The sequence below is a fragment of the Podarcis bocagei genome (assembly GCF_964188305.1).
Source record: "Podarcis bocagei genome assembly, chromosome: 9".
NCBI lineage: Eukaryota > Metazoa > Chordata > Lepidosauria > Squamata > Lacertidae > Podarcis > Podarcis bocagei.
Genome location: NC_138134.1, coordinates 11,055,071 through 11,081,948, shown reverse-complemented (window position 1 = coordinate 11,081,948; position 26,878 = coordinate 11,055,071). Strand labels below are relative to the sequence as shown.

The window sequence follows — 26,878 nt, the reverse complement described above, 5'->3', positions numbered from 1 at the left end:
GGTGGCGCTGTGGGTTAAGCCACAGAGCCTAGGACTTGCCGATCAGAAGGTTGGCGGTTCGAATCCCCGTGGCGGGGTGAGCTCCCGTTGCTCGCTCCCTTCTCCTGCCAACCAAGCAGTTCGAAAACACGTCAAAGTGCAAGTAGATAAATAGGTACCGCTCCGGTGGGAAGGTAAACAGCGTTTCCGTGCGCTGCTCTGGTTCGCCATAAGCGGCTTAGTCATGCTGGCCACGGACTGGACCTAATGGTCAACCTTTACCTATATATGTTTGCAGGTTCAATTTTGTAGCCATTTGTTGGAGGCAGGTCTAATTTTGAAAGCTGCCCTATGTGAAAAGCTTCCTGCAAATAGAAAACCGGCACAGCCGTCAAAACCTTATGCTAGCTTTCTGTCAGAAAGGGAGAAGCTCTCAAAAGAGTTATTCCCCACATGCACATTCTGTTTCCTCAAAACCATATGATTTCATGCCCATCTTATTTTCTTGATGTGGGTGGGTGGGGATTAATTTGTTTAGCTTGCATTTTGCTTATGTGTGCATTTATAACTTCATTTCAACTTAAAATGAATCTAATATACGTGAATTGTTAAGTTCCTGTGCTTAGTTCCTAGTCCTTAATTTTTAAGGCTCCCCAACTCTCTCTCTCTCTCTCTCTCTCTCTCTCTCTCTCTCTCTCTCTCTCTCTCTCTCCTTAAACATAGTTCTCCTCATCTCACCTTATTTCTTTTTGCACATTTTACTAATGATATGGAAGTATTTTTATTTTAGGAGAAATTCAGTGGTGATTGATTTTTAATTTTTTTTATTTTGTTTAAAAACAGACACTTACAAGCCCTTCTGTCTAGCATCCTTGCCATCTTTACCATACAATACCCTTCGATAGTCCATTGCCTAGAACAGGTAGTCATTATCGTTTGAGGTGCATAAATGAGGCAGCCTTTTTTCATAAAGCCTATGACTCTAATAAAGTTATTGGCCATGTTGACCTTCATCAACAAATAGCTTTTCTCCAAGCACCACATTACCGATGTTAAAAAAAAAAAGCCAAATAACCAAAAATATGTAATTGCATTGCAGGACCTGTAGGTTTCACATCTTTTGCTCAGTTTGGCTCAAACTGACCAGCAAAAACATCTATAATATATTAAAATATTTTGGGGAGCATCAGCAAAAAGATTAGAAAAAGCAGAACCAATTCTTTCACTGAAGGATAAGAGAGTTCCTTTGGACTAGTGCTCTGTCTTCTGCAGATTATACACATTTCTCACTGTCTCTCTTTTGGCCTGACACTGATCAGTGGTTGATCATACCTCTGTTGAGGTAACATTCCTGATGCAATACAATATTGTTCCCTCCATTTGTCAGCGCAGTTCCTTTCACAGACCTTAAAATTGCATCTTGAGGGATTAAACTAGACCCCCTTGTTCCTGATGTAGGCTATAAGTTCCCACATCTTCCGTGGCAGGGGGGATTCCATTTCGTGGTTTGCCTCAGGTGCCAAAATGTCTTGGGTTGGCCACACTACCCGCAGCAGTGACAACATGGCTGTGCAGTTTGGTGGATTATTGTTAGGGACCCATAGAGGCCTTGGGCTGTTATGTGGTGGCTTGGTGTATTGAGACACACCTTGGATGCCTCCAAGTCAGTGAGATGCTTACGTGTTGCTCTTGAAACTGAACACTTCTGACAGCTGTTCTCTGTGTTACTGGCAATTGGAATGCTGTAGGTGATGGCTGAGGTTTGTGCGGAATGGGTTTTTGTCTTATTTTTCCAACGTTACACCTCTGTTCCTCTTTGAATTTGCCTATCTGAACTAGAGATCTTCAGATTCCACATTGTAAAACTAAAACAACAGAGTTAAATACAATTCTGCACAGCTTTATTTAAGCCAATCCTATGCTGTTGGTAGGAAGAACAATACTTAAATTACCCCTGGACACCATTTGACTGTTCAGTGAACATTTCCATCGATGCAAATTTCGGAACCTCCTTAAAAAAGAAAGAAAAACAACTTGTTTCATTACCCAACTTAGCTTCTCAGTTAACTTGCCTCTCAGCTAGGAAGATGTAGTTCCCAACATTTTGTTTTTTAAAAATCATTCGATTAACATAATCTTTTGTAGAACCTGAAAGAAACTCAAAAAGAGTTGCAGACATCCGCTACACAAAACTATCAGCAGTGGGATGAAAGCTTTGCCTTCTTTCATTCTAGGTGGTTCAGCGTGGCTGTGTGTGATCTTTCATCTCTGCAAAGAGAGCTGGCATAGTAAATTCACATCATAGTGTGCGGGGAGAGCGGGGGAACCTGGTAGTTATTGATCTGACATTTGTCTCCTCTTTATTTACTTAATCCTCTATTTGCTTGACACAAAGTAAATTTCAGCCTCTCCTTTGTAATATTCATTGGCATTTGGGTATTTAGTTGCCGTTTCAGTTTCACTATTGTTCTGTTCCTCCCCTCCCGCCCCCACCCCCCAGCAAAAAACAGTGTTTTTGAAGAACCTTGTTGTTTTGTTTCCAATATTTTATTATTTGTATATTAGCAAGGGTTTCTTGAATTATTGAGCTCTGCAGACCTGAATCATTGCTACAGATTGTATGGCCAGTTTTAGGTCTTGCATCTCTTTGTGTTGTCTGTTACTGAAGTACTCCATGTTTCTGTCATCTAGACTGTTTTAGCTTTAAAAATAGTTGGATTGGGTGGAGAAGACTGTGACAGTGTTTTAGATTTACAGTCTAAATCTACAATTTACAGTGTCAACTTTGTATAATGAATGCCACTGAAATTAGTTCAAACTCTCTATCTATTGAGAGGACACCCAAATAGTCCAGAAACCTGATCAGAAAATAAATTAATAAAATCAAAATCCACCCCCCTTCCAATAGTGTCTGATGCATCTTAGTTTTGATGTTTGAAGGAATAAACATTCCTTAGACATTATTTTAGCTGTGTGCTTACCAATCACATCTGCTGTTGTTTTCTTAAATAATGCTATGCGTGTGGGCCCCAATTCTCAGTTCATCTGTGTCATATGGAGAAGAGAGGATTGCCCCTTCACCCCCAGCCACAATCTTGATGAAAACTGATTTCCCCCATGTGGTAATAATAATAATAATAATAATTTATTAAGCGAATAAGAAAAAAAGCTTCCATTGATACCCATGGTAGATTTTTGGAGGTTTTTTTGCAATGCCTTTTGCAGTATTGGGATGGTTTTCATTGTGATTGAGGCTGGGGAGGGAAGAGATAAGGATCCCTTCCCCATGCGCAGTTAAAGAAGCTTCTGGTTTGGCCTGTGATGACATACATTCAGAAGCCCTTTTTAGAGCGCTTCTTTTAAGCAACTTTGGAGCCATAGGAATGCATGCCCCTCCCACATCACTGTGGTAGTATTGAAGACCAAGGCCATGTGGGAGGAGCCCATGATTTGGTTCTTCTCATGCCAGTGTTTCTCCAGTTACTTTGGGAGACAATGCTGGTGTGGAAAGGAACCACAACATTCGCTTCTGCCTTGTGATCTAGGACTTCGTGACATTACCAAGTGGTGCAAACAGGATCCATGCTGCAGCTATTCCACACCACTAAAGGTAATAACAGAAGGGACTTTTAGTATCATCAGCATCACTTTTTATGTTGCAAGGGGTAAATAAAAGCATTGTTTTGTTTTTAGTTGTGTGTGTGTGTGTGTCTTTGCTTGCTTGCTTCATTCATTCATTTTAATGAACATGATTTCTTTATGTATATAGCACCCTCAATGTTCATAACACATTACAGAGTAGCAACAAGATGATAAATCTTTTCCTCTGAGATTCTGACTATCTAAATTTAGACTTGGGGAAGTCGATGGCGGGAGGTGAGCAAGATGGAAGCCAGGGTGAACTAGAGAAGACTGTGTGTTCGGTGTAGCTGCATGCACATAAAATAGGTGAATAAGGGGTTGTGGCAAAGGTTTTGTGGAAAATATGGGTTTTGAGGATATGTTTCAGGGAAGCGACAGGAGGGGGCCTCATGAAGGTGTTTTGGGTAAAGTTAGGGTAGAACCCACATGCTAACCAACTTTGGTTGGTTTTTGCTTTGCTTTCCTCTTAGGCCTAACTCCGCCTACAACCCCTCCTCACAAAGCCAACCAAGACAACCCTTTTCGGACTTCACCAAAGCCAAAGTCGTCATGCAAGACTGTTATGCCACCTTCCAAAAAACCGCGCTGCAGTGAGTCTTCCAGCTCTCAAGGACATAACTTAGTTCGGAAGGGTCCAGAACAGTCAGAGCTGTATGCACAGCTTAGTAAAACAACTGTGCTGTCTGTCGGTCATGAGGAGAGGAAGACAAAGCGGCCTGGTTTGCGGCTGTTTGGTGACCATGACTACTGTCAGTCTGTTAATTCGAAAACAGAAATACGCATCAACCTATCCCAGGAGCTTGAGGAGTCCAGACAAGTCCAATTGAAAGGCTGCTTGCCTGAGCGGTGGTGCCATATTTGTTCTTCTTTCGAACAATGTGACCAGTACAAGAGAGAGACTTCACAGGCGAACAGGCAGGATTTGCAGTGCAACAGCCGGAAACAGCTCCAAGACCAGGAAATCCGGGCCGAACTCAATAAGCATTTTGGTCACCCTAGCCAAGCTGTTTTTGAGGAGGAGACCACTAAAACCAGTGCACTGAGGGACAACGGCAATTATAGTGACGAACAATTCTCCAAGCTACCTATGTTTATAAATTCAGGACTAACAATGGAAGGTCTTTTCGATGACAGCGAAGATGAAAGTGACAAACTGTGCTGGTCGTGGGATGGGACGCAAGCCTACTCATTGTTTGACCTGTCGGCTTCTTGCTCATCTCTTAACTCTCCATGCAGAGATTCAGTGTCTCCACCCAAATCCTTCCTTTCTCAAAGATTCCAAAGGATACGTTCTCGATCAAGGTCCTTTCCTCAGCACCGGTCTTGTTCCCGTTCTCCATATTCCCGATCGAGATCAAGGTCGCCGTGCAGTAGATCCTCCTCAAGGTACTGTACTGGAAGAAAGCTTCTGGGCAGTAACAAGCGGCGTGATGGGCTGTGACTGCCCGCTTGCAGGAAGTTGCTGTGCTAACCTTTTATCAGCAACCTCTCCGATGCTAAGCTAGTTACAGTTCATACGAAACGAGGCTGACAGTCGCTAACTCAGTCATCTATTCTTATCTCAGTAAAGAATTTGCAGAGAGAAAATAAATCACTTGGGCAGACAAAAGGAAATGCTTTCCCACACAATTATGGAATTCATTCCCGTAACATGTGCTGATGGCCAACTAACTTAGAGGTTGTTGAATCATTATTTTTTTTAAAGAATCAGTTGAAATTTGCGGAAGATAAGTCTCTTAAAGCAGTGTTTCCCAACCTTGGGCCTCCAGCTGTTTTCGAACTACAATTCCCATCATCCCTGACCACTGGTCTTGCTAGCTGAGGATTATGGGAGTTGTAGTCCAAAAACAGCTGGAGGCCCAAGGTTGGGAAATGCTGTCTTAAAGGATAGGAGCTCTGATAAGCTAAGTGGAGTCCCCATGATCTCTCAATACACAGAGCCTGACTTGTATGTCAAAATGGAGCCACATAACTTGCCATTGCTGGAGTCAGAATCTTAGACAAGTTGGACCCTTGAGCCAGCAAGGCGATGCATATTTTGTTGTTAGGTGGCTAAGAAATGCACATATTATGACAAAACCTTATCAGCAGATAGAAAGAAGCTATAGATGTGAGCCGTAGGAAGCTGGGGATAACTCATCCTTTACAATCAGTGACAAATGTTCTTTTTTATTTCTTCTAACAGATCTTCCTACTATCATGAGTCCAGTCACTGTAGACCCCTGGCATATAGAAGTTCTCCCTTGTATTCAAGATCCCGATCCAGATCGCCATATAGCCATAGACCCAGGTAGTGTAGCATCCCATATTTATACGTCTCGCATTTTTAACCTATATTTCTTTTTGCATGTGTCAAAAGAACAACACACCCAATCTTTATTATTCATTGTACCTCTGGGAAATTCAGGCACTTGATTTTAATGATTAAGTTATGTCTCCTAGATATGACAGCTATGAGGAATATCAGCATGAAAGGCTGAAGAGGGAAGAATACCGCAAAGAATATGAAAAACGGGAAACTGAAAGGGCCAAACAAAGAGAGAGACAGAGGCAGAAAGCAATTGTAAGCACTATGCAGATAACTTTCATTTTGGAAGAGATTTGTTTTATACTCCTTTTCTCTGTCTTTTTTCTCCTTAAATGGAACAAACAAAACACACACACTAATCTCTTCACATGCATTTCTCAGTAATTCTGATCTCCTGTGCTCCAGTTGTGCTTTCATTTCAATGCTCACTTTGCCTTTAAAATGTAATATTTTAAAGCTACTGTAAATCATCACTTTCTACATTCTGTAGCCACTAGAAGACATATTAGAAAAGGGCTTTGTCATGGATAGTAAGCAGCAAAGTAGCTTAAATTTTCGTAGCATATGGGATGTATAGAAATATATAAATCTGCCATAGAAGCAGCAACTTCTGTAATGCAGACAAAAATGTGCTTTGTCCTAAGATGTTTGTCTTGGGGCATATGTGTGCTACAAAGTTAAGGCAGTTGTTTGCTTATTTCAATGCCGTTGCACCCCTTGAAGAATCTGGGTGACTCTTAACTTCGTTAGAGACCCTTTGCTCCCTCACAGAACTAAAGTTTCCCAAGAAAAGGAATAGCTTTTCAACCAGTTTCAGTCTTTGTGTAAATTTGCCCCTGGCAGTGAGTCATTGGATAAATGCAGAGTATTGGCATAAGGTTTCGTGGTGACACAAAAGCTATACATTAGGTTTAAAACAGGACTTGCTGGGGTGTGTGTGTTGGGATTTGTTATTGCTGCAAATAGTTGGCTGGCTGCGTGAGGCTGGAGAAATATCACTGTAAAGAGTTACAACATTCCCTTGTATGACCTCTTGTCCCATACGCTCCCCCACCGAGATGTTGACATTCCTCCATTGACCTTGTATGCCTCTTTCAAGCAATAGTACAATAGCTCTGATTTTCCTAATGGCTCAAGCAAGGCCTGGGTCCATTTATATCTGGTTAGAAGTTTTAAGACTAAATTTGAGCTACATTGTTGGCTATGCCATTTCTTTGGAGCAAGGCTAGCAAATGCGGTCCCTTTGAGGTGTTGGGTTGCATCCCTGACCCTGATGGCTCTTGTGGTTGATGGGAGTCGGAACCCAACAGCAGCTAAAGGGTTGGCTTCCCTTCTTTAGATGAACAAACATTTTCAGGTGTGCTACATGAATGTGTTGAAAGAGCCTTCCTACGGGCTGCAGGAAGAAGACAAGGGACATTTGCTAGTGATTGTTCTCCACCAACACCACTCGCCCAACCTGTGTAGTGTTGTGGTTTTGACACCACACTGACAAAGCAGATAATACGAGGCAGTGGTAGCAACTTAACAGCATATTTCACGTTTGGGACTTGAGACACATTTTTGAAAATTATTCAGAACCCAAAGCAAGATGAACTCCGTTGAACAAACCCCCATATTTCCACATGTAGCGGATTGGGCTACATGATCCTTAGGGTCCCTTCCAGCTCTGCACTTCTATGATTCTAAGAAATAATACAAGTCAGCCAAGCATTGGGAGATAGACTATACAGTGGTGCCCCACAAGGCGAATGCCTCACAAGACGAAAAACTCGCTAGACGAAAGGGTTTTTCGGTTTTGCGTCGCTTCGCTAGACGAATTTCCTTATGGGCTTGCTTCGCAAGACGAAAACGTCTTGCGCTTTTTTTTTAAAGCCGCTTGAAGAGGCGCAGTTGCGACGGACCGTGCTTCGCAAGACGAAAAACATCGCAAGACGAAAAGACTCGCGGAACAAATTCTTTTCATCTTGCGAGGCACCACTGTAGTGGCAACATGCAGATTGTGAAAGCTTTCACATATGCGCCTTCAAAAATGTCTTTGAAAAATATTTCAGCTGTCATTTGTTGAGTGAGGTCTAAGGTATTCAGACAGAGAGCATATGCCGTTGTTGTTGTTGTTTTCATTTTCTTTTGGCAATTTCACATTGCGCTATAAAAGAATGAATTTCTTTTTGGTAAGCGCCACCATCAAGACCCGAGCTTTGCACCATTTCCAATTCCAGACAGTGTGCTGGGGCAGTGGCACTGCTCACCTGACCTCCTGACAGCTGAGGGAGAGGTGGAGATGTGAAGTGGCGAGCTCAGCGCAGTGCAAACACACCAGCAGGAGCAGTGGACTGGCTGCATCAATGCCTTTGCACTGCGCTGACCTTCCTGCCACTTCCCCCTCTCCCTCTGGATAAGCATCAGCGACTCACCTCTTGGGAGGTCAGGTGAGCAGGAAGGGCTGTAGCTGAAGGGCAGAGAATCTGCTTTGTGTAGAGAAGGTCCCAGGTTCAGTCCCTAGAATCTGCAGGTAGAGATTTGCCTGAAGCCCTGGATAGCTACTGTCAATCTCTGTAAGCAGTGCTTTGACTCAGTATAAGACAGCATTCTATGTTCCTCTGCCTCACGCTACTGACTTCAGCTGAAGGTTGACCGAAACAGCATAAGGCAGCAAAAAACGTTTTGGGAAATAACAGGATTGCTATGCTTATTCACCAACGAATGAAACAGAAATGGGTAGATTCTTAAGCATAAAGACAAACCCCAAAATTTTGCCTACATCCCTCTCTTCCTGGTTACTTCCCGTACTCATATCCCTGCATGCAGGCATGAAAACATTATCTGCACAATTCCCCACCACCACTCCACAGTAACTCAGAGCAGGGCTTTAAGTGTGGCAGCCCCTGTTCTGTGGAACAGCATTACTGTCAAGATATGACAGGCTCCTACGATCTACACCAGGCATAGGCAACCTCGGCCCTCCAGATTTTTGGGACTACAACTCCAGTCATCCCCAGCTAACAGGACCAGTGGTCGGGGTGATGGGAATTGTAGTCCCAAAACATCTGGAACTACACTTTCTGGAAACAATTGAAAACATTTTTGTTCTGACAAACCTTCCCAGCTTAGATAAACAGGTCTTTGCCACAAGTGTCTAATTTGTGTGGTTTTCGTTTTGTTGTAAATTTATCTGCATTTTTAACTATTTGTGTGTGTGTCTATTGTACATTGCCTTCAGATGATTTTGTACAGTGGTGCCTCGCAAGACGAAATTAATCCGTTCCGCGAGCCTCTTTGTCTAGCGGTTTTTTCGTCTTGCGAAGCAACCCTATTAGCAGCTTAGCGGCTTAGCGCTATTAGCGGTTTAGCGGCTATTAAAGGCTTAGCGGCTATTAAAGGCTTAGTGGCTATTAAAGGCTTAGCGGATTAGCGGCTAAAAGGCTATTAGCGGCTTAGTGGCTTAGAAAAAGGGGGGGAGCAAAAAAAAAAATCAGAACACTTGCAAGACGTTTTCATCTTGCAAAGCAAGCCCATAGGGAAAATCGTCTTGCGAAGCAGCTCAAAAACTGAAAACCCTTTCGTCTAGTGGGTTTTCCGTCTTGCGAGGCATTCGTCTTGCGGGGCACCACTGTATAAGGCAATTACAGTGGAACCTCGGGTTGCGGACGTAATCCGTGACGGAGGCACGTCCGCAACCCACAGCGTTCGCATCCTGAAGCGCCACTTCTGCGCATACGCAAAGCGTGATTTAGCGCTTCTGCGCATGTGCGAGCGGTGAAACCCAGAAGTAACCCGTTCCGGTACTTCCAGGTTTGCCGCGGTCCGTAACCCAAAAAGACATAACCTGAAGTGGCCATAACATGAGGTATGACTGCAATAGATTCATGATGATGATGATGATGATTACCAGAGCAGGGTGATGTGGACCAATGCAGCGTGAGACCATACTGCTCCTACTGTTAGTGTTACCAGCTCTTCAGAGTATGCACTCTTAAGAACCCAGATAAAAGAGGTGCATGCATCATTTTCATTTGCTAAAAGCAGCCATGTGTGGATGCTGGGATAGGGGATCTGAATAATCTCTTGGAAACATGCATGGCCATCAAACATTGGCAGATGCATCAAAGCAAGATGACCTTAAAACTTGTCTGAAGTTGGAAAGAGAACTTCAGACGTTTCTATAAATCCCTCTTTGCTGAAAAATAGGATCTTCCCTTGCATTTGCAATTTTTCAAAAATAATTTCTAGAACAAGTACAAAAGAGAGCAGGATAATGAAGCGACACAGTGCAGCAACTTTGCTGAAACTAAGAGACAGTGGTACCTCGGGTTACAAACTTAATTCGTTCCGGAGGTCCGTTCTTAACCCGAAACCTTTCTTAACCCGACGCACGCTTTCACTAATGGGGCCTCCTGCTGCCGCTGGCGCAAAATTTCCATTCTCATTCTGGGGCAAAGTTCTCAACCCGAGGTACGACTTCCGGGTTAGCGGAGTTTGTAACCCGAAGTGTTTGTAACCCGAGGTACCACTGTACTTTGCATCTGAACAGTGCCTGGACAGGAAACATCCTGGAAACTCTATGTACATTATCTTGATTTCTTGGGTATAGGAGACAGGAATGTTCACAGCCACTATATGTTATGATGGCCACTGACTTAGGTGGCCTTAAAAGGCATTCAGGCATATTCATGGGTGGTAGGCTATCAAAGGCTATTAGGTAAAGGTAAAGGGACCCCTGACCATTAGGTCCAATCACAGACGACTCTGGGGTTGCGGCGCTCATCTTGTTTTATTGGCCGAGAGAGCCTGCGTACAGCTTCCGGGTCATGTGGCTAGCATGACTAAGCCGCTTCTGGCGAAACCAGAGCAGTGCACAGAAACGCTGTTTACCTTCCCGCTGGAGCGGTACCTATTTATCTACTTGCACTTTGACGTGCTTTCGAACTGCTAGGTTGCCAGGAGCAGGGACTGAACAACGGGAGCTCACCCCGTCGCAGGGATTCGCACAGCTGACCTTCCGGTCGGCAAGTCCTAGGCTTGTGGTTTAGGCTATTAGCTAGGAGTTAAATGGAACCTCTATCGTCAGCTGGCGTATATTACTAGTTTAGTAGGAACAAGCAGTGGGGCCACACTGTTTGCTGCTTAGCTGTGTATTGCTTCTATTCACCCTTGCAAATTTATGGCCCCATATCAGAGAAACAGCAAAGAAAGCCACTGTAACCCTCTTGGAATTATGAAAAGCCATGTAAGAGTTGAAACGCAAACTATGCCTCCCAATCTGTGGGCACAATGGCATGCCGTTTCAGGGAATAGTTAGTGGAATCTTTTGCCGCTCTCGCATACTGGAGGACATATGGTACATTTAAGTTTCAAATTTGAATTTCTGTGCCTTGGTCGTTTTTACTTATTCCCTTAATTGTACTTCACCAAGCTTTTTTTCATTTTTTTAATGGTTCGGTTTTAGCAGGGTTATCTCTCCCAGCCTAAATAAAGAGAAGAAGGGGAAATAGAAGCCAAAAATAATCACACTCGTGACAAATCTCGTGGAGCATATGCAGTATTTATTCCCATCACATAGCTCTATTACGTTTTCAATGTTGGTGCATGAAACATTATGGGTCTTCCCCCCCCCCCCCGCTTCCAATCCAGATATATTATCTGAAATGAAGTGTATTAGAAAGTCTGCTGTTACGTTATGCTCCATCTGGTCAGTCATTTTGGTTCAATAGCTAGTGTCAACCAAATTGTTTCTTATCAAGTGGTTCAGCGCAGTTAAGTTTTGTTTTGTTAAGACATTTGTGTGTGATGGGGGGGGGGGGAGGAATATTGCAGAACATGTGCAAATCTTTACTGTTTCCAGATTTATGAGCTGAATCCTCCTATTTCAAGGCAGGGCCATTAGGAGCAAACACAACCTAAAATAAAGTCAAGGAGTATGAAATGGAAACACAGACCATGCTTACATGTTCCTGACACATTATACCATATGCTGGTAATTCTTCTGAGACTTACCCCTCAATATGATGTTGCCATTGTTGCCTCTCTCCATGAATTCTACACATGGACTGAGTGCACTAGTCCCATCCCTTTTGCGCTCCGTGAACTGGGAAGTGGAGACTCCTTGTGCTATCTAGAACCTTAGGTAAAGGTAAAGGGACCCCTGACCATTAGGTCCAGTCGTGACCGACTCTGGGGTTGCGGCGCTCATCTCGCTTTATTGGCCGAGGGAGCCGGCGTACAGCTTCCGGGTCCTGTGGCCGGCATGACAAAGCCGCTTCTGGCAAACCAGAGCAGCACACGGAAATGCCGTTTACCTTCCTGCCGGAGCGGTACCTATTTATCTACTTGCACTTTGATGTGCTTTTGAACTGCTAGGTGGACAGGAGCTGGGACTGAGCAGCGGGAGCTCACCCCATTGCGGGGATTTGAACTGTCGACCTTCTGATCGGCAAGTCCTAGGCTCTGTGGTTTAACCCACAGCGCCACCCGCATCCGCCACAGCACCAAGCTTTCTCAAACTTGGGTCTCCAGATGTTGTTGGACTACAGCTCCATCAACCTTGGCCAATGGTCCTGGTAGCTAGGGATGAATAGAGTTCTATATTAGCTAAGGGACCAGAAGCATAGAGTTGTGAACACATGCACATAGGTTTTCCGATACCCCCCACCCCACGGTATCAGGGTTTGTTTTACTTCACACTGCGTCAGGAAGATTTTGGGCATCACATGGCACAGTGGAGTCTCAAACAAAGATGTGTACTCCCGAGCCCACATCCCCATCATGTTTGCAGTCTCAATGACATCTATGCTGGCTTCGTCATGTCCACAGAATGGAAGTTGGCAAGATCCCCAAAGACATTCTCTATGGGGAGCTGGCTTCAGGAACCAGGCCCGTTGGCAGATCAACTCTGCTTTGCAAAATTGTCTGCAAGTGTGACATGAAGCTGGCAACGGGGCGAACGAAGGTGTCGGGACACCTGGGGCGGGGCGTCGCTATGTAGGGCGCACGTGCTATGTATGATGCATGCATCGTACGTAGTGACATCACACATGCGCTGTACACAGTGGTTTGCCCACAGCACTGGGATCCTCTGCTCATGGCTTAAGCCGCGAATGAAGGATTCTCCATATGCGGCAGTGGCAGCACAATGGCTGCTCACGCTACCGCGAGCCACTGCAGGGCGCCTTCTTCTCACCCCTGCAGACACGGCACCCGGGGCGCAACCCCCCCCCCCCGGTTGCGACGCCACTGGCTGGCAATATCAACTACATTGTGTGGGAATCCCTTGCAGAAAAACACAGTGTCTGGAGCCAATCAGGTTGTGAATCCACAACAGTGACCAGAGGAGGAATGACCATTAGAAGGAATTAAGAGAGAACAAACGCCATTGTGCATCTGTAGCAGCACAACAGAGGCCTTCATCTGCTCCACCTGCAGTAAAACATGGCTGTCCTGTATCAGTCTCTACAACTGCAGCAGGCATTGTAAAACTCTCCAGCACCCCTGAAGGCACACTCTTCTCATGAGACAGAAGGATGCCAACAAAACATGCTCATGGAGAGTTAGTCAGACCAAACTTGCTCACCCTACAGCTCATTCCATTTTTTAGGAGTGTACAAATCTGCTACAATTTCTACAGCCCAATTTTTTTTCTAGGCAAAGGGATTTAGCACTTTAAAATTTATATATTAAATTTAATTTTTATATAAGAAGAATTTATACACAGCCCTTTAGTGACCTTGCAGCACAGATAAAAGTCGGTTTAAAAAAATGCAAAATGATAAAAATCAAAGACCTGATCCCTACAATAAAGAATAAAGACAACACAAAATTTAATGCTATTGCCAAATAACAAGTCAGCCAAACCACCCCAAAACACATAAAAGGCGGATCTGCTCTTTCAAATTAGGTGGTCTTAAACTAGAATATTAGAATTATACATCCCTCAGTTTTATATATGTATTTTATATATGTATTTTCAAACAAGCTATTTCATGTGCTCCTCTCCAACAGGAAGAACGACGTGTAATTTATGTGGGCAAAATTGGGCCTGACACGACCCGAACAGAACTGAGAGACCGGTTTGAAGTTTTTGGTGAAATTGAGGAGTGCACTGTAAATCTACAGGATGATGGGTGAGATTAGCCTTTAAGATTATTCCTTGTTAGGAAGTGTGTACAGTGATACCTCTGGTTAAGAACTTAGTTCGTTCCGGAGGTCTGTTCTTAACCTGAAACTGTTCTTAATCTGAGGTACCACTTTAGCTAATGGGGCCTGCCGCACAATTTCTGTTCTTATCCTGAGGTAACGTTCTTAACCTGAGGTATTGCTTCCGGATTAGCGGAGTCTGTAACCTGAAGTGTCTGTAACCTGAGGTGTTTGTAACCTGAGGTGTTTGTAACCCCCAGTACATTTAAAAAAGAAAGGAAGATGCCCGTACGTTCGTGGCAACAAGAAAGTGCTGTGTCAGAAGTCAAGCTAAAGTTTTAAAAAATCTCTCTCCCCCCCCCCCCCGCTTTCCCCCTTATTTATTCATCTTGCTATAGTTGAGATTTCATGTCCCAGAAAAAAAAGTATTTAGCTGGCTGACAGGACAATTGTGCTGATGAATGGACACAGTGGTGTTGGCATTTATGCTAGGTGAGCCCCCGTAGAGTTCTTGCTTCTTAGGAAATGGTGATGTTGACGTGCATTAATACTTTTTAATTGTAATTCTCAACAGCATGTTTTCTTTTCAATTACAGAGATAGCTATGGTTTCATCACTTACCGCTACACTTGTGATGCCTTTGCCGCTCTAGAAAATGGGTACACACTGCGCAGAGCCAACGAACCTGACTTCGAACTGTATTTTTGTGGACAAAAGCAATTTTGCAAGTCTAACTATGCAGACCTAGGTATGGCATTTACTTCGGGGGGGGGGGGCTGAATGTAGGGTCTGCAATTTCAGTTTACTCGAGGGTCTTCCTATGATTTTTCAAGCTGGAACAAACATTAAACTTAAATTTAGAGGACCTTGTTTGAAAAGTAGCTGCAGTTGTTTCAAAAGTGCTTTCTAAACCACATTCAGGTCTGTTTTTGCCAGTGTGGAAGATTGCCATTTCAAAGTTCTCAGCATGTGGGGACAGCAAAAGGGAGCCCAGCCAGTGGCGTAGCGTGGGGGGTGCAGGGGGGGCCGGCCGCACCGGGCGCAACATCTGGGGTTTAGGGTTAGGGGGCGCAAATCCACGGGTTAGGGGGCGCAAATCCACGGGTTAGGGGGCGCAAATTACTTGCCTTGCCCCGGGTGCTGACAACCCACGCCACGCCACTGAGCCCAGCTCTGCTTGTGGTAAAGTGTTGTGAAGTTGTTTCCCTGCCACCATAGATTTCAGTTGTGCCTGTGTTCTTTGTACCGCTGCAGAACCGCCCTTGGGCAGTTAGTGGACTTCAGATAGCAGCATCGCACTAGGGATGAAACACATGTGTTAATCCTCACGCCCTCTGCTCATATTTTCACCACCTTCAAATTGTGATAAAGCCACTTTTTAAAAATAAAAATTAAAACATTCATAGCCCAATGCTTCCGGTACGAAAGAAACACTCACGGCGGCTTTCAGCATTTGAAATTACAGCCAACGAGATGAGGTCATCAGTTAAAATCAAAACACATTTTTCAACAACTGGTGGAAAGTAGCAAGGGTGTGTGCCAACCATATTTTTACAGGGCAAGGTGTTTTATAATCTGGGTGCAGTCACTGAGAAGGCCCTCCCTCTCATCCCACCATAGATGGGACAGGGTGGGACACACCATGGATGATATACAGAGAAGGGTCTCTCCTTCTGATCTCAGGAAGCAAGCAGCATCATTTGGAAGAAGGGAGTCCCTATAGCATCCTGGACCTGGGGACATGGGTGGCGCTGTGGTCTAAACCACTGAGCCTCTTGGGCTTGCCAATTGGAAGGTCAGCAGTTCGAATCCCCATGACGCAGTGAACTCCTGTTCCCAGGAGCGTCCCAGCTCCTGCCAACCTAGCAGTTCAAAAGCACACCAATGCAAGTAGATAAATAGGTACCACTGTGGCAGGAAGGTAAACAGCATTTCCGTGCGCTCTGGTTTCTGTCACAGTGCCCTGTTGCACCGGAAGCAGTTTAGTCATGCTGGCCACATGACCAGCTGTCTGTGGACAAACACTGGCTCCCTCGGCCTGAAAGCAAGATTAGCGCTACAACCCCATAGTTGCCCTTGACTGGACTTAACCATCCAGGGGTCCCTCACCCTTTACTTGCCTATCATCCTGGACCTTAGCCATTTCATACATCACCACAGCAGCACCTGTAGATAAGGCAGCTAGCACTCTCAAGATAAATGGCTTCTGAGATGTGTTTATCCAAAGACCCTTTTTCTTATAATGAATTCTCTTAACTATATATTTGAATATTAAAGGTTAAGCAGGAGGATAGGAAATGTTTCTCTTTTACCAAAAATAGGATTAAGTGTGATGACACTTGTAGCCGTCCTTAATAGTCTAATTGTGTGGAGGTTTTTAAACATTAAATTAATGACCAGGATCATTAAGATTTCAGCATACTGCTATTCCTCTGTCTGTCTGAAATCTTGTACACTCTCCCTCTCCTTTGTGTAATGCGGGAAGTGAATACAAAACAATATTTCCCCTAGCCAATTGATGTCTTCTCCGAGTCTAAATGATAAAGGCGATATGCATTGTTCAAAGTGAATATGCTATAATTCACTTCACTGGCTAAATAGATAGTGTAAAGCCACAGAAAGGCAGCTGACTGCCGGAGAGATAGAGGCCCAGTGATGAAAATATAAAAGGTGGCAAATCATTTGTTCAAACACTGGCTGATAAAACCAGTAAAGACGGATTGAAGTCTTGACTTATCTTCCACATTGATGAAGTCAGGGGCATTTTTAGTATCTCAAAACATCTAGGGTATAAAATAACCTGCCTTAAAGAGACCTTCTTGAACATTATCCATCACTGGGGGTTAGTTCTGGAAGAGCTTTCCATGTTGTCAGTGTATCCTCAAACCTTTTCCTCATCAGAACTTCAGAATGCCTTTCTGAGTTTTTGTTTTAAAAATTGCTGTCCCTTTCCTTTAAGGGGGGAAAAATGAGTCAAATGTAGAATAGTGAAACCCTGAACACACATAGCTAATTTATTATCTATTTTAAACTAATCTGTTTTCTAAAGGGTGGTTGTAGTTAATGGAACTACCAGAACAGTACGTCTGATGAGCCCACAATTTGTGTTCAAAATGGCTTGTAACATTCTGCAAGGAATAACTGTGACCCATTAAGAAGTGGGAAACAGCATAATATGTTGTGAATTAAATGCAGCACTAAAGCTAAGAGGGGTTTTTGTTGAGGGGCTTGTAGTAAAGCATTTGCTTACATATCCAGATACCATCTCACTGGGGTAAGAGTCCTGTACGAGTAGCCATGCTGCTGAAGTGTGTGTGTGTTTGTGTGTGTGTGTAAGTGTGTGTAAGACGCGGGTGGCGCTGTGGGTTAAACCACAGAGCCTAGGGCTTGCTGATCATAAGGTTGGCGGTTCGAATCCCCGTGATGGGGTGAGCTTCCGTTGCTCGGTCCCTGCTCCTGCCAACCTAGCAGTTTGAAAGCACGCCAAAGTGCAAGTAGATAAATAGGTACCACTCCAGCGGGAAGGTAAACGGCATTTCCGTGCGCTGCTCTGGTTTGCCAGAAGCGGCTTTGTCATGCTGGCCACATGACCCGGAAGCTGTACGCCGGCTCCCTTGGCCAATAAAGCGAGATAAGCGCTGCAACCCCAGAGTCGGTCACGACTGGACCTAATGGTCAGGGGTCCCTTTACCTTTACCTTTAAGGGTGTGTAAGTGTGTAAATAAAAATAGCCCCTTCTAATGCTTCTTGTAGTGGTAGTGGAGTCTCCTTCCATTGGGCTCTGTGTCTTTATTACAGGGGTCAGCAAACCTTTTCAGCAGGGGGGCTGGTCCACTGTCCCTCAGACCTTGTGGGGGGGCAGACTATATTTTGTGGGAAGTTCAACGAATTCCTATGCCCCACAAATAACCCAGAGATGCATTTTAAATAAAAGGACACATTCCACTCATGTAAAAACACGCAGATTCCCGGACCATCCATGGGCCGGATTGAGAAGGTGATTGGGCCAGATCTGGCCCCCGGGCCTTGGTTTGCCTACCCATGGACTAGAAGATTGAGGTAATAGGGGAGAACTGCATGCATAGCTGTGTCACCCCTTCTGGGAACTGGTACCACATTGGCATGGGAAGGGAGCACAGTGGCATGGTCCCCTGCAAAATGGCTTTAATACCAAGTGATGTGGAAGGAGCCACCTTCCACATAGCAGTAAAGATAAGGTTGGAAGGAAGCCACGTCACTAAAAATAATGTTGGCTGGACCTGTAGTAGCATGAAGAATGCAAATGGAAGGGGGTAATTTTTTAAAAATCAAGATGGAAAAACTATGAGAAATACAACAGGAAATGGGAATGGAAGATATGGAACTGGATGCGAATTAATGAATGCATAATAAATAAAACCAATTATGGAATATCATTTAATATATCATCACAGATAGACTCTAGTATAGACAGAGGTGGAAATATTAGCGCTTAATATGGAGGAATGGTTGTGGAAGTAGTTGGCGATAACGTTGATATGTTTGATTAGAGGAAAGCTATTGTTGAAATTTATCAGTAACCATAACTAGAGAGAACCCCTTTTGGATTTTTTGTGTAAAAAGGAAAATGATTTAATCTGAATTACTTGGTTTGGAAGACTTTGTAAATATTTCCTCATACAGTGTGATGTCATTCAAGAGTGAATATTTTGAAAATTTTATTTTATATAACTGATAGACAATCAGAAGTCCTTTCCCCCCCTCTTTTTTTCTATTTTTTCCGCTCTGCTGTTTTGTTTTTATTTAGATTAGTTTATTTTGTCTTATTGTATTATGAAAAATATTTTTAAAAAACAAACAAACAGATAAATAGCACGAAGAATGTGTAATAGTTGCTAGGCTACTACTCAAATAGGTAGCCAAATTAGTTATTGTTATCCATTGCAGATTGGACTCTAGTCTTGATGAATCCTAGTGCAATTTGCTTTCCCAAAGTTGTATGCAAACCAGCCAGTAGTGTCACGTCAAGGATACTCTATATATATAAAAAAATCATATCACAATAGTCACGACTCTACCTATCTATCGCTTCTTCCAGATTCAAACTCGGACGATTTTGATCCTGCTTCTACTAAGAGCAAGTATGACTCCATGGATTTTGACAGCTTACTCAAAGAGGCACAGCGAAGCTTGCGGAGGTAACGTGCATCATGGCCAAGGAAAATGGAGGGATGGCGAATACCTCATGGACGTCAAGTCCTTCAATAACGAACAATGAAGAAGTCACGCTTACAAATTTCTCCCTAACTCCACACACTCTCCATATACAAAAACATAGTTTACATGGACAGCTGCTTAAGGAATGAAGAGGCAAAATGGGTCTGGTGTGAGCAATTGTGTACCCCTGAGTCTCAACTTTGCTTTTCCAGGGTGAAGAGGGTGAGGGTTTTGATCTTTGTAGAGTGCCAAGCGAGAACCATTTGACATGGCAGCAGTTCCATAGAGATACGTTTTAAAAATATATATATATGCGAACTCCAAAATTGTGTACATAGAACATTTTCAAAATGAAGCAAATTCAAACTTCCGCTGCTGACAACCTGAGACACACTGCAGGTTTTGGGATTTTGTTTGTTTGTTTGTTTCATTCAAGAAGCTTCTTCTCACGCCATGTTGTTTTAAAATGACGACAATCCTGAAGAAATCTACAGATCCACACGGTCCGCCATTTTTCATTGTGCTTCTCTCACGAAGGCAAGGGAAGGGCAGAAAATAGTGGAAGGATTCAAAACTTCCATAGCGTTTTAAAGTTCTGTCTTTTTAATTGTGACATCCATGTCAGCGTCCAAAACATTTATCTCACATAGAGAAATTTCGAGACCCTCATTAACAGCCAGCTTCCTGGGTGTTTTTCTCCCTTCGATGAGCCGACATGGTGTTACGCTACAAAAACATTGAGGGCAAATCTTATGGGGAGGGTTGGAGGGGTCTGTGGATGTACAGTTAGATTATATACTACATTCATGAATGTAGTTAAGTATTTACAGATGTTAAATGGAGTATTTTTATTTTGTGTACATACCGTATGACAAGACGATGCTTTTTTTTGTTACAGCTATGCACTGTAAATGCAGCGTTCTTTTAAGAAGAAGAGGAAAATAACTGCTGAAATTTTTCTTAATCAAGAATATTCAAATGTAATTATATGGGGCAGAACAATATTGTACACTAACATATTTAGAAAGCTGAACTTAACGCTTATATATATTTGATTGTAAAAGAAAAAGAAAAGTGTGTGTGGGTGCGTGTTGAGTGCAAAAATATTGATGCTATACGCACATCATCCATCCCCTCTTTGATTAGCTTATCTAATAACATTGACCAGAATTCAGCCAAAGTTAAAAACAAAAGTTATCGATTAGCTAGACTGGCGTAATTGTGTCTGTCCTTTGCCATGCCACAAAATGTCTACCCACGGTATTTCGCAGTATGCCAGTGTAGGGATCTGGATATATATTTCCATATATTTGTATTACATTTGATATTAAAGCCCTGAGCCCTCCAGAGGGATGTCTAATTTAGGACATAAAGTCAAGAAGGAGGTTGCAACGCTTAGCAGAGAAGCAACCACCAGGAGTTTGCCTCTCTGTTTCTCTAAGTCCTATTCATTTCATTGGAGGAGTTGGGCGCACACTTAAATCTCTCAGTTGAGTTTGCTTGAGACTGCAGTCCGATCCATACTTAATTGCACTGCAAAAGTACTTAACTTTGGCTGGATCATACCTTTGTCAAGAACTTAACCTTGGGCAACAAGGCATTAACCTCCTTTGCAATATTTTTTCCCACATTTTTTGGGGGTGCCTCTTTCTTTAGCTGTTTTATATAAACAAAATTTATTAATGGGGGCGGGGCGGGATATTTTTCTCATTTAAAAGTTTTTTCTAGGAGATGCCATAATTTTATGTGAAGCTTCTCAAATGGGAAATCATTAAGAAGTGTTTTTATTTTATGTATCGATGATAGTTTTGGAACTAGAAGTCACAAATCTTTTTAAAAATGATACTTTGTTTTAATCGTTGTGACTTTAATTTGATAAAGAAAATTTGCTGTGGTACAGAGCACAGTTATGGTTTTTACAATAATCCTGTGTGTCTGAACACTGTTCTTGAAGCCAGTAATCTGTTCATTGGCAGAGTTCAATGATTATCTATGATTTTGAAATGTACGCATCCTCTGTATAAACACTAATTCTTCATTCCTTTGTTTACTTAAAGATGCATATTTATCGGTTGTGATTAACCTATTTATTATAAATTATGAGGTGACTAAAATAATAAAAAGGCCAGTGGACATTTTTATGTAGGATGCACACCGGTTGTCAGGTTGCTAAATGTATTATTTTCATTTGGTGGGGGGGAAATCTAGCTTTTTCTTCCTTCAGAAGCAGTGATTCTTCCTTCTTCTTTTTCTTTAACTATGCACTAATATGGCCTTAGAGGTGCCCATGACATTGTGGGAGCCTTCAGATCGTATCAGGATCGTAGAATCCATTTGCAAGTTTATGGGCTGGCACAATGCAAGCAGCTAAAATAGACTAACTTGTGCAGCCATCATATGACTGATGTCTTGTCCATTCAAGTCATTCCTGTCAATTACCCTATTGGATTTCAAGTCAAACACCCATCGCAAGGTTGTTACTCCTTTTAAGTTTGCTCTTTAGGGCTCTCACTGCTTGTTTACAGAATAAACGAAAATCTCCCCAGAGAGCTTATGGCTCTAAGAATGTATACAGACCTGCCCAAACCAAACTCTTTAGACGCCACATGGGCAGACACACCAGTGCACACAGAGAATCCCAATATGGTTCAGTAGATCCCTGTTTTCCATCTAGAGATCCATAGGCAACCAAAGGGGCTACTGTGGTGGATGGAAGGCCTTGTGTGCCCGTGCAGCCCTAAGAAAATGATTAACTTCAAGTGAAGAGAATGGATTCAGTGGGGATTTGAGAGTCGTTCACAGACCTCCCATTGACTCAAGTGCTCATTGTGCCACCCTGCAGTCGATTATAGAGCAGCTGTTCTCAACCTGTGGGTCCCCAGATGTTGTTGGACTACAGCTCCCATCATCCCTGAGCTCTGGCCTTGCTAACGAGGGGTGATGGGAGTTGTAGTCCAACATCATCTGGGGAACCAGAGGTTGAGAACCGCTGTTATAGAGGCAGGCAAAAGGGAAAGCAGCACTCAGTTGAATTTTATCTAGATCTTGTGTACCTGGCTGCTGCAACCACAGAGTCCTTGAACATGCCCACTCCATGGTGTGATGGCAGTGGAGATGGTGGGCAGCCATTTGCCTGCTTGAGCCACCCAGTTAGCATATATAGCAGTAGGTGGAATACACTGCAGTATTAACTAGGGGTCTTTGGACCAGATGCTTAGCACTTGGGTATGAGGAGGTCCTAGAGTTGGAAGGGACCCCGAGGGTCATCTAGTCCAACCCCCCCAATGCAAGAGTCTTTTGCCCAATGTGGGGCTTGAACCCTTGACCCTGATAATTAAGAGCCCCATGCTCTACCAACCCAGTTCCTGCTCACATGCATATTCAAGTGGGGAAAGGCACATTGAAACATATCCCATGTTTTCCAGTACTGAGATATTAACACCTCAGCACCAAAAATATGGTAACAACTGCTTGTTACTTAATCTTGAAAGCGGAAGTGGTTTCTGAATTGTAATCAACTGTGCCTACTTTCTACTGTGCACACAGCATGGGGGAGCCACTCCCCCTTCATGTGACCTGACACCTACGATAGACATGTGAACGGAACCATTCGGGTCAGGTTCGTCCCTCGATTGTCCCCAAGGGAGGCGGGGCAGCCTTGCTTTGGGGGAAAGGGGCCACAGGTGGCAAAACAGAACAGGCTCTTTGGTTGCAAATAATGTTCCAGGCATCGTTTCCTGCTGTGGATCGTGAAACTTGATTCCAAGCCCCATTATCCCTAGCGCAAAAGTGGGGGATCTCATTTGTCCTGGAGGAATGAATGGGAGTGTGGCGGAGGCAGAATACTTTGAAAGGAGGGGGGGGGTTGAGCTTTTGGCTGTTCAAAAGCATTTGATTTGATTTGAACATTTAAAAGTCAACTGATGGAGGGGAGAGAGCTGGATAAAATTCTTCCATCCTTATGTTCTACACTTTGAACCTGGTGGCTTCATTTAATTACCATGGCCAGTAGCCACTGATAGGGTACTGACTAAGAACCTAGGATCGCTGCTAGATCGGACAGAAGTCTTACCTAGTTCAGCTTAGATCCTGCTTGCCACAGTCATTAAAAAGGAATTCCGCAAGCAGGATGTGAATGCAATAGCTGCCTTCCGCTCTTGTCCTCCAGTGACTGGTATGCTATCCTGGAGCCATCGCTGGTAGCAATTGATAGCCTTAAGTTCCTTCAATTTGTCCCCTTTTCAAGCTGTCTGGGTTCACAGCCAACACCACACCTTTCAGTAACCAGTTTCATAGTTTTAACTATGCACTGTGTGGGGTAGTCTCACATGGGGTAGGAACTATCCATGGGTGAGGCTCTTGCCTACACGGTTCCCATGCTGAAGGGGACATGTGTAGTTATACATTTGAAACAGGGATGGTCTCAGTGGAGCACTTACCATTGTTTGGCAGTGATTGCTTCTGAAGATACAACATACCTACCTATTTATTCCCCCCCCCTTCCCGAAAGTGCAGGGGAAACGATTTTGTCCCATGATCAGTGCAGCTGAGTCTGACAGTTATCCTCATTTTTATCACCAGCATATTGTTTTCCAGTAGATTCCACTGTGTCCTGTTCTATGCCTGCTCTTTTCCGTCTTTGTATTCCTCAGTAGGTAGATAGCAATAAAAAGAGAACTTTTTCGCAAGTTCTGTTTCGCACCCTGTCAATCTGCGTAATCCTTGCCATCCATTGCTTTGTAGGTTGAAGATACAGGTATTTTAACTTTTGATTGTGTGAATGCCAAACTAAACGTTTACAGCTTTTTTCTTTCTGGATTTTGAGTGTCTTCTGTTGTAAAGGGAAAAAAAATTAAAGCAATAAATTATTTTTTAAGAAATCAATATTTAGTATATCATGTGTTCAAGGATGAGACGCATTGCTGATTTTTGCCTTTCAATTTTACTGATTCAATTTTTAAATACATCCTATTTGGCCCTGGATTGCTGACATAAAGAAAAACGCGTGCGTGCTTATGTTTTCAGGTAGCTGCTATGTCACAGTTCAGGGTTTCGTTTCTTTCTGGCCTGATAAATATCTTGTTCTTGAAGATGGCTCTTCCTTTGCCGGTATCAAAGCACATATGGAATTAATGTGATTGTGTGGTTGGAGAGCAATCCGGTCCAATCTCTGCATGGGAAGCACGCTGCCATACACAAATCTCTTGTTGAACAGGGAACTGCAGGTGCCTATCAGATGCCTATCTCAATTCAGATACCATCTCTCCTCATTGCATTCACATCCACATTTCTGGCACAAATAGTCATGCATAACTGCAAGCAACTACAGGTCGGGACATATATTGTTGGACAATCTCTGTGGGTAGCCCATCAAGTACTTCTTCAAAAAGGCGTTTCATATTTGCACATATCCTACGTTGCCAAATTGTAGCATAGATCTGTATGTTTTTTAGATGAAGATGTTTTGCCTCTGCTCCCATGCTGTGGTAAGTACCATATCTGGTAAGAGAACCAGTACTTAGAAACAATAGCCTTTCTAAGCGATATAACAAAGCAATTCCTCCATAACACAAAAATGATCAGAATCCAAACAGAGGGAGTCCAAAATTGGGGGAGAAAAATAGCAATTGGTGCAAAATGGCTCCAAACCACTGCTGTCCTGCCAGCAAAGATCATAACGCAGAAGGAGTGGTTTTTGCTGTTAGTGTGTAATGAGCTGGGTCAGTTTGGAAAAAAATAAAATAAAACCTTTTTATATCCCTTTAGATGTGAGCTTCCAGTAGGCAATGATTATGTGTCCTTTTAGGATGGCTGTAATGGAACTTCAATCACTGTAGTATAAGATCTGATCTATAAATGACCTAGACTAGCCATGTAATGTGATGATTCTAGATTTGTACCTCTGTGACAGACATTTTCAATAATGTGAAACTACTGATCTGATGCAACTACTGTAAAATGTGTACAGTAGGGAGAAAGTGGTAAAAACTATACTGAACAAAGGAGAGCGAGCTATTAGACAAGCCCTCCCTGGGCACCCCCTTGATCTCTTTATGTACTGTTGTAGTTTTTAAACTCGCTGTATGACAATTTCCTGTGATGTCCCGATCCCCCCCTTTAAAAGCAAAAACAAAACATGCAGTACATGCAGCTTCAATGAGCAAAATAAAGGGAATTGAATGTTTCAACCCCACTTGTTGATTTTTCCCTTATTTGTCCTGGGCAAGCAAGGTCTGTATTTCCAAGCTAGCTGTGGACAGGATTTTGCATGTATGGATTGGGGGGAGGGAGGGGCGACACAGACTTTGGAGCATGAAATTGGACAGCATTTCTGCTTTTGTCTGAAAGTTTTCTTAATCTTCTAGTTTGAATCTGTGCAAAGGAATGGCTATTGAAATAGAATCTAGTTGGGCAGAGGCGAGGTTCTGTGTCTGCATTGCATTCCCCAGAACAAATTGTATAAATAATTGTATTTGTGTAATTGGCACAGGTAGTAGACCCACCTCTTCTTGTTAGAGGGTTTAGATTATTTTGGATGTTCAGACCATTTCATTAGAGGGAGCGTGCCACTGTGCTCACTTCCCTCACTCCCTGGAGCATCCCCACCAGTCTGTCCTTGTTGCATTCCTCACGTTGAGAGTAGCATTGAACTGCATAGCCTCCTGTATACATGTAGGCTCCCTGTGTCATTTAGCAAGGAGCTTGTGTACTTTCAGGAGGTTCCCAACTTCAAAATGGCAGCAAGGAGAGGTGGGACGGCTCTTCCTGGCCACAAACTTGTAACTGTATGGACCACAGTACAGTGGTGCCCCGCAAGACGAATGCCTCGCAAGACGGAAAACTCGCTAGACGAAAGAGTTTTCCGTTTTGGAGGTGCTTCACAAAACGAATCTCCTATGGGCTTGCTTCGCAAGACGAAAATGTCTTGCGAGTTCCTGTGAGTTTTTTTCCTCCCCCCCTTTTTCTAAGCTGCTTATCAGCTGATCCGATAAGCCGCTAAAAGCCGCTAATAGCGCTAATAGCGCTAATCCGCTAATCCGTCAATGGGCTTGCTTCGCAAGACGAAAAAACCGCTAGACGAAGAGAATCACAGAACGGATTCTTTTCGTCTTGCGAGGCACCACTGTATCTAAAGAAGGCTAGAGCATCAGGTACATTGTGTAGCCAAGTGTGCGCAGCAATGGCATGCAGTTCTTTTCTTGGTTTTAATAGCAATTTGCATCTTCAAGATGACTCTATTTTTTCGGAACCAGAAGGGCAAGCGTTAGAAATAAAATGTGTCAAAGGAAAGCTAGTTTGGGGACAGACATATTTTTTGCATTTACATTGCTAGTTTGGTGGCCTCCAAGAAGTTCTGGGCTACAATGTCCCATCAGCTGGATGGTCAAGGGAACTCCCAAGGGAAGACGGCTCAGATCCAGGGGATTGGTGGTGGGATGATGAGGGCAGAGGGAGCAGACTAGGAGGAGGAGGTGTCAGAAGTTGAAGAGGTAGGATTTAGTGAGCAAGAAGAGGGTATGGCAGAGAGCAGTCCAGACTCTGAGATGGGAGATGAGTGGGGCCAAGAGATGCGATCAGGCAGGTTATGGAGGAATCCAGGGAGTCTCCCCCTCCTGCTGC

The 26,878-nt window shown here is 43.5% G+C and overlaps 1 protein-coding gene across 7 annotated transcripts in view; it reads left to right on the top strand.

Annotated features, from left to right (window-relative positions):
- Positions 1 to 25,446, top strand: part of PPARGC1A (PPARG coactivator 1 alpha) — a 673,798-nt gene extending 648,352 nt beyond the window's left edge. For 6 of the 7 annotated variants that reach the window (XM_081207651.1, XM_081207654.1, XM_081207650.1 and 3 more), the window contains 6 exons: positions 4,092 to 5,007; positions 5,807 to 5,911; positions 6,064 to 6,184; positions 13,928 to 14,049; positions 14,659 to 14,810; positions 19,140 to 25,446. In XM_081207651.1, coding sequence (XP_081063777.1) covers positions 4,092 to 5,007; positions 5,807 to 5,911; positions 6,064 to 6,184; positions 13,928 to 14,049; positions 14,659 to 14,810; positions 19,140 to 19,243 — 1,520 coding nt within the window. In that variant the 3' untranslated portion in view covers positions 19,244 to 25,446. The remainder of the gene's footprint in view (positions 1 to 4,091; positions 5,008 to 5,806; positions 5,912 to 6,063; positions 6,185 to 13,927; positions 14,050 to 14,658; positions 14,811 to 19,139) is intronic. The other variant, XR_014011494.1, reaches the window with a different exon arrangement.
- The last annotated feature ends 1,432 nt before the right edge of the window (positions 25,447 to 26,878 follow it).